This window comes from Corylus avellana, chromosome ca8 (assembly GCF_901000735.1).
Source record: "Corylus avellana chromosome ca8, CavTom2PMs-1.0".
Lineage (NCBI taxonomy): Eukaryota > Viridiplantae > Streptophyta > Magnoliopsida > Fagales > Betulaceae > Corylus > Corylus avellana.
The window spans coordinates 11,055,029-11,063,660 of record NC_081548.1 but is presented as its reverse complement, the minus strand read 5'-3'; the positions used below and the strand labels follow the sequence as shown (position 1 = coordinate 11,063,660).

Here is an 8,632-nt window from a genome sequence, read left to right as displayed (position 1 = left end):
TAAGCCTTTGTTGTTTTCATCTGATAGAATTCCTATGAATTTTGAGGTACACATAAACTTTGAGTAGATTGAAGCCTCATGATTCTATGTTAATCTCACTTTGCACTTAATGGATCATATGTTGTCTCAAATTTCCATCTATGAGTGATTTGATTTTGGATGTCTTAGTGATGTGATTGTGGTATTTATTTTGTTAAGCATGCTCATGAGTAAGAACCATGTGTTTGTGTGGAAATTCATGTTTGTCAATAACATAGTCCTGAAAATGTTTGTGAGTATCATTGTTGTTAAACGATCACAAGATTTCACTCGTCCTCTAGGGATGCCTAGTGTTTAAAAGGCTTGTTGCATATGCAAATGCAATCATCTCTCCCACGACAGCGGATTTATGTTTTATGCTTTGATTTTGTTTTTCATTTTGTTTTGCTAAGGGACTAGCAAAATGTAAGTTTACGGTATTTGATGAGTGCCAAATATTGCATATTTGAGCCCCTTAATTTGCATTTGCTAAGCCTTTAGCTTTATTATATTATGATGTTTGTGTTAGTTTTGGTGGTTTGTAGGATGTTAAGAAAAAACTGTGGTCTTAATGTGAAAGATGCAAAGAAGTTGAAGAAAAGCATTTCTAGAGCTGGGATCGAGCGCAGCACACTGGCGCTTGAGTGCATGTGCGCTCTAGCCAAACAGTCTTATGCTCGGGTGCATATGCGCTCAAGCATGGTCATAGCAGTGCACGAGCGCAGATGCACAACTTAAGCACGCAGGGCCGCAAAAGACCTGAAGCTTGCCCGATTGCGATCGAGCGCACTTGGCTGACCTGGTAATGCTGAAGCCCTAGTTTTTTAGTATCAGTACCATATTTTTTTATTGCAAACAAACCAAGAGGGCACCGTTCAGTGTATTTTCTGACCTTTTGACACTTTGCAGCTCTAAACTCATTTCTCTCTTGTAAGTTGGTTAGTTTCAATGATTACAGCTGTTTGTGAGATGATTTTTGTAGTCATGAGAGGCTAAACCTTCAACTAAGGTTGAAGATGAAGCCTCACCATTGATTTGCAATCGCATTCTCATTGTATTGTTCATACAATTTAAGTTTTTCATATATATGATATTTTATTTCAATTCAGTTATTAGATTAAACCTTTTTAATTGATTGTTTGATTAGTAGTTTGATTAAACGTTGGATATTTGATGTGTTTCATCCGACTGATACATCAAATCATTCGATTGAAATTGGATATCCATTGTGATTTATAAATGAAATAGATACATTGGATAATTTGATTTTTAAGTGGATATTCATTGTGATTTATATTAAGGATGGATTCATTGAATGTTTCAATAGATTAATTTTATGAAAAGACAAAAAAAAAAAAAAAAAAAGAATATCCATAGTGTTTAATTGCTTGTCAGTTGTATGAACAAAACATTATAATGTATGCTTTAATTTGGTGAGGGTGATTATGAAGCTTCAGTGCTTTTTATCATTTGCTTTTAATCAATTTAATTTAGTTTATCTTTTTGCACGACAAAATCTCACAAAATTTGAAACTAGGTTAAAATAGGATTAGTTTAAATAGAAATTTATTTTCACGACACAATTCCTTGTGGATTCGACCTCGTACTTATATAATCTATATTGCAAACGACTCGTGTACTTGCGAGTACTTTCAAAACTCACAACCACTGCTATAAGAGACCTCTTCTCTATCCAAGCTGTAGTCTGCAGAGATTCTACAGGTGCCATTGTCAAAGCCTTGAACCAATTCAGTCCTCCTTGTGAGGCCTCTTACGATGAAGCTCAAGCAACTTTATTGGCTGCTTCCCTCGCCATTTCTTTGAAGATAGGAAATTTCATTTTAGAAGGGGATTCTTCCATTGTAATATTTTCTTTACAGCATCCTTTCAATGTTTTGGATTGACATTTAGATAGCTTAATTTCTGAAGCAGTTTCTCTTATCCCAGCTTCCTCTCTTTGGAAAGTTAGGAAAGTTAACAGAAGTGCGAACTTCTGCGCTCATCATGTAGCTTATTGGGCAGCGGCTAGAGTCATCTTAGGCTGCATTCCCACCTTTTTCTCCTCCCTTTCCATTCCCATTTGTAATGGAAAAGATCCACCTTCCCTCCCTCCTCCCCTTTGAGGGGTTTTTTGCTGTAGTTCTGTTGGTTTTTCTATGAAGCAGTTTGTTAAAAAAAAAAAAAAAAAAGTAACAGATCTAGTAGTGAAAAGTTGCACAAGAGGCAACACCAGACGACCGCTCACAACAGAAAAAGAAAATTAGCACAGGTGGTTAAAAAAAATGCTCCAGGGAAGCAGAAACTCAACACTAGAAAGAAAACACCCAAATTGGAGATGGGCTTTAATGTTGACGATGTTCTCTGGCTAATGATAACGTCGTGATCTTGTTACTTTCGGAACAAGAGAAGCTCTGTTTACAAGAGATTCAACATGATAATCTTTAAACAGAGGAGTTTGCCTTCAAAGATCGTGTCTATTGCTCTAATACCATGTAAAATTCAGAGATAAAACAACTAACGTAAAGATTACATGTCCATTTACAATGCTCAACGTATATAGGCATGAGTAGAGAAACATATCCCATAAATCAAGTGGGCGATACTGCCAAATGGTAGGTGAGATTTCGTGTTGCTGTGCATGCATGGTGAGATTCACCTTGCTCTATAGTCACCGACAATCCAGATTTTATGGATTAACAATGTCCTTTAACACGCATAAACAATAAAGAATTTGAAGAACTGAAACAAGCAAGGTCATCTTTCATTTTCTGAACCAGTTTACAAAGGTCATCTTTCATTTTCTGAACAAGTTTACAAAGAGGAAGGCAAATAGGTAGCCTTGGAGGGGAGGCAGGGTGTAAGGAAAAGGAAATTAAACATGCTATGCTTCATACTTGCAGAGATTCTCAAACCCCATGTATTCGTGCCCTTGAATCTTCATAATCATGTTTGATATGCCAACCCCACCTATCAAACAGACAAATCTTTTCAGAATTCCAGTTCACATACTTTGAAGTTCTCAAAAGCATATTTCACAATGATGCTCACCTAGTGAAATTGCACTAATAAATATAGTGAAGGCTAGAATAAAGATGATTAGAGATGCCCTTCCTAATAAAATGATCAACTTTCTCACAATATGCTGCCCTACTAAGGCAGCAATAGTAGCCACAACAGCGAAGTAGAGAGCTGCCACAAAAGTTGCAGATGATCAGGACAGAGAAATTTAGATGGATCAAAGCCCCTTTGCCTTGTAAAGATGTTAGTTGATCAAAAGAATGAGAAAAGCACAACTATAGAGAATTATATGGGTGTTGTGTGGTTCTTAATTACCATAAGGGATAGGAAAACGTTTCAGAAGGTAGTATTCCACAACAGACATAGATGAAGAGAAGGTCATTCCAAAGGTGGCAGTGGCACTTGAGACCTGCACAGAAGAAATCAAGAAGTTATAGATGATATCATTTGAAAACAACAGGATTCTTGTGCATCTTTACTTTCTATTATTTGCCCAAGTAGCTATGCATGCATCTTAGAATAATAGCAATTCCACATCTAAATAGGTTTTCAGTTTTGAGGTTCCTTGAGACCCAGTTATCCAAAAAGCTTGCACTTTCTAATTTTTGTCCAGCATACTCAACCTTCCCGCCCTTGCCCCCAACCGGCTTAGGCTTTTTCTTTTCTTTTTTTTTCTTTTTTCTAAGTAAGAAGGAGATGAGTAAAGTTCTATTTGCTTAGCTATTAGTTTGCAAAATATTCACAAATTTCCAGAAATTAACAACTTCCGGATAATTCCCAAAATGACCTGTGCATGAATGATTTTGTTTATTTCAATGAAAACCACAAACTCGCCTGAGGGGGGACTCCCAGCTCCAAAAATAGTGGACCCATAATAAAGCCTCCACCTAGTCCAAGCAGCCCACCAACTACCCCTGCCAGCACACCCAAGATGCAATAGATAACCAGCTGATGGACTCGAAAATTTTTCCCTTCATCTCCCGTTGATGCAATTACTCTGTGTCCCTTGTAAAGGCCAGCTGCTGCATACAAAGATACCCCACAAGAAACAGGGATCTGTAGATGGTGTGAGGTACTTGTGCTCAACAAAAACTAATACACATACAGAGAGGAAAGAATATAGGAGGAGGCCATTGATATGAATAGAAATACCTGTAACAAGTTCCATGCCCAGTAGGCTGTTGAACAAGCAGCTGTATGACTCTGTTGTCAATGGGAGATGATTATTTAACAACGAGCCATTGATGGTGCATAATCAAAGGGAGATTGAATGATATTAACATTTTGACAGGATAGAACAGTAGAAGAGACAAAACCTTGGTGATCTGAATGGCAAGGAATGCAACCCAAACAAAAACGAGAAGTCCAAGTTCCTTCCAGTAAACATTCTCAAGAATAGTAACCTGCAATGTTTATATTGATTTTAGCTTCTAGAATTCTGTGGTACTGATAACAGCTTACCAGGGTATTCTTATACCTCTTGTTCTTTGGTGTCCTTTTGAATGCCATTTCCTGGGCCACCAGGAAGAGGCTTGTATTCCACTTCTGCACCACCAGAACCTGATAGACACGACAAACCAAATCAACTCCAAGCAATGCTAACACTACGATTTATTTTTTATTTTTTATTTTGTATAAAATTAGAGGAACAGTGGATCAATTCACCATTTGACTCCATCCGCTTAGCAGCCTCCTAAAATTTTAAAAATCAATTCAATGGTAAGCCATTAATTTTAGTACTAATAACAGAAAAACAAAGAGGGCATTTTGACCAAATGTGAAAAAGCACAAATTCATGCATCTCTGTGTAAGAACTTAATGCGATTACCTTTTTCATAATGGTTTCCTTTTTCCATGTTTCAACACCCTTAAAGAATGCCTTCGTTGATGTGCCTGCAAGCCACCAGAATCAATAAGGGTATTGTCTGAGCAAGGGAAACTAAAGTTCAACTAATCAATACCTATAAAGAACTCAACAAAAAAAAAATTACCTATAAAGAGAATGATAAGCAAAACAGTGACCATCCAATCAGCAAATACAACATTGAAAGACACTCCAATACTAATGCCCAGCATGAGCATCGGTTGGATGAGAAGTACCAAATCGTAGTCAATGATGGGCATTTCAAGTGTTGGATGCCTTAGCTTAAGGTTGTAGTAAACAGTTGAGACAGCTGCTCCCATGATCATACCTGACACAAACAGATGGAATTTATGACTTTGTTAATTTCACCATATTTTAATGTAATAAAGGATTCCTTCAGTGGCTCAATTTAGTTCGACAATGGATTTTACAAGGAAGCAACCATGTAAAGAGGTAAATAATGTCTTCCACACTCAAAAGTCAGCCAACTCCAAAATTCAAAACTCAAATTCACTAAAAATGTCAGCACAAATTAGCTCTGCTAAAACATTTGAAGGTTTGATGATGGTGAGTAACCAGCTTCTATCTCTGGTCAATAATATTTTCCTTTTGAGAAGCCAAAAGTATCTGTAGAAAAACTCCTTATTCCCCTTACATTCTTTTTTTTTTTTTTTTTTTTTTTTTTTCAAATAATTTCTTGATCAGGTATTTTAATCTGCACCGGCTTCCAAAAAATTTAGGAATATCCTTCAGAGAAAATAACTAAAAACAAAAAAAACATCTTGTCTTACATTTTGAAATAGCTGTTGCCGACTTGGGATCAAAGCCAATAATTAGGCTAAGCATAGGAACAAAAATGCCACCGCCGCCAACGCCACCAACACTCCCAAATGCTGCTCCACAGAATCCAATTATTGTACCCACAACAATTTTCCACCCAAATTTCATCTCCTGTAAACCAAAATTCACAGTCACTCATGTTTAAACTACCCCCGCGTGAGTTTAAGACAACTTAGTGAAGAAAACAATCTTGGTTTTCTTCGAACAGAATAAGTAAACATGTGAATTAAAAACATTACCGGCCAAACGTGTTGATAACTCGATTTGTCGGGTTGCCATAAGAAATTTACAGCTCTGAGAAGGTAAGTGGATTGAGTCTCATTGAATGTTGAAGGTCCGATTCTCAGATCCCTTTCCGCCGAAACAAACACAATTGCCAAGAGAAAATTCAACAACACCATCCACACCGATCTCAAACCCCACCACCATTTCCCCGCAAACTCAGCCATCCGATTTCGATTTTAGCTACCACCTTATTATATTTATACACACATGCACACACTTTCTCTCCGTTTCTATACAAGAACTGTGAATTCTGGTCAGCACCCAAGTCCGTTTGGTTGCCCAGAAAAGAAGCCGGAGACGTTGAAGATTTTTTTTCTTTTTGTTTCTCGCATTTGAGGAGGGGTGAGTTAAAAAGAGGAGGGGTGAGTTAAAAAGGCCGGGTGGATACGCGCAGAAGTTAAAGAATCCACTCAGAAGGCAAGAGACGAAGAGAAAGGCGCAAAAGGCAGGCGTGATTAACAGGAAGGCAACAAATGTGTGAGAAATGAGAAATGTTTCTCGTTGTCAACGAAACATAAAATTGTATTTCGAATCACACGACACGTTGTAAATGTGTGAGAATGCTTTTAAGGTTAATTTTTTTTTTTTTTTTTTTTTTTTTTTTTTTTGACATGTCCGTACAAGAGGGGGAGGGGGATTCGAACTAGGTTAAATATTTAATACCATGGGTTTGGAAACTTTATTTTTATTTTCCTGAGGTTTTATTTTTATCACATGACTTTTTTGGGGTTTTGATAAAGGATCAAGTTAGTCCATTCATTAGTTGACCATTAGGAGTAACACGTGGACCAATCAAATGTTGACACGTGACACCTATTTAATTTTTTAAAAAATTTTAAAAAAATGTATTTAAAAAAAAAAAAAATTGGGGGTGACTCTTTTGGGGTGGCGGAAACCACCCCCAATACCCACTGGGGGTGGCTCGGCTACTCCCATGGAGCGTAGGAGGTGGCCGAACCACCCTCAACGGCCAGATGGGGGTGGCTTGCCACCCCCATGGCCAAAAGGGGTGGCCGAGCCACCCCCAAATGGCCCAAGCCAACCCCAATTTTTTTCCTTTTTTTTTTTAAATATATATATATATATATATACATTTTTTTAAAAAAAATTAAATAGGTGTCACGTGTCAACATCTAATTGGTCTACGTGTCACTCCTAACAGTCAACTAACGAATGGACTAATTTTATCCTTTATCTAAACCTCAAAAAGGTTCTGTGATAAAAATAAAACCGCACGAAGTAAAAATAAAGTTTCCAAACATAAGGGTATTAAGTATTTAACATATGCTGTTATATATATATATATATATATTGAATGCTCGTACTAAATTAGGCGCAGAAATGCTTCCTGTTGTCAGCCAAACATGATTCCTATTACGAGTTACACGACACGTTATTTAATATTTATGGGGTTGTTGGGATACCATTTATTGCCAAAGAGTCTACTATTCTTCTTCTATCACTCGGCTTTTTATAGGGCCGGTACCGGATTGTCAGTGGCGGTGAATTAGTGGTATAAGAATCTATTAGGGTGGAGTTTGCACCTATGTAATTGAGGATTACTTTCAAAGCCTTATTAGTATTAATCACTTTAATTTTTACTGATGTCTTAGTGTGGCTGAACTAAGTTCAACTGGTCTTGAGGGTGTACCTACAGTTCTCACCGTCTAAATTCTTTTTGAGCTGTGCTCAGCAGATAAATATAATGGTTATGCTCAAGTAAGTTAATCACAGTTGATCTCATCAACTTACTTTTTTGCTTAGAAGAAAAATAAAATAAAATAAAATAAAAAATTAGAAATGGTATGAGGAGGTCATGGGTGGTTCGGCTACTCTATTTTGTCAATTGTTTTTTGTTTTAAATTATTTATTAATATTTTTTTCTTAAAAAAAAAAAAAACGTTAATAAACAAGGGGAAAGCACGATAAGGATCAGCGGTGAGGAGTTGTGGTACTGTCACACGCAAAAGGTGAGAAAAGATCAGGAGATGAGCCCAATTTGAGTGACAAAATAAGCCATCCTATGATGTGGGTAGCAATTGGGAGTGTGGTGGCAACTTCGACTACTTCTTTCTTTCTATTCTTTTTTTTTTAATAAAAAAAATTTAAATTAGTGGTTTTTATTTCACAAAATATAATTTTCAACCGATTGAACTATTTCTTAAAAACACGTTAATTACTACCGATGATGAAAGGTGAAAAGCAATAGAAATGCTGGATATAATTTTTCATCTATATATACACGTGGATTTAAGGATAGGAATGATGATATAGATTCATGCATGAATGATGAATGTTGATGCAACTCATCATCAAGCGTCTTTCTTCTATTGACTTTTCCAACTCCACTTTACCTTTTTTTTTTTTTTTTTTTTGGAAAATCAATCATGATAATATTTCATAAATAGATGATTAACAGAGCAATCTGTCAATAAAATATCACTGATAAAGAAAGGACACTCCCCACTAGTGCTCCCCTCACTAATGCTAGATGACACTCGCATGAGGGGGCAGATTGATTTTTTTTCTTTTTCTTTTTTTTAATCCAATTGTAATACAATTTTTTAGTAGAATTTAAGGGTAGATGTTAAAAAATTATATACACAT

The 8,632-nt window shown here is 36.4% G+C and overlaps 1 protein-coding gene across 1 annotated transcript; it reads right to left on the bottom strand.

The window, feature by feature from the left end:
* Positions 1–2,758: 2,758 nt before the first annotated feature.
* Positions 2,759–6,531, bottom strand: LOC132189869 (sulfite exporter TauE/SafE family protein 3-like). The gene is made up of 12 exons (XM_059604686.1): positions 5,980–6,531; positions 5,692–5,851; positions 5,028–5,228; positions 4,865–4,929; positions 4,702–4,729; positions 4,514–4,596; positions 4,353–4,439; positions 4,189–4,239; positions 3,871–4,092; positions 3,352–3,445; positions 3,067–3,207; positions 2,759–2,985 (listed from the first exon to the last, which is right to left on the bottom strand). Exons 1-12 carry the CDS (start codon positions 6,187–6,189, stop codon positions 2,900–2,902), a joined length of 1,428 nt encoding a protein of 475 aa, XP_059460669.1. The 5' UTR covers positions 6,190–6,531; the 3' UTR covers positions 2,759–2,899.
* Between the last annotated feature and the right edge of the window lie 2,101 nt (positions 6,532–8,632).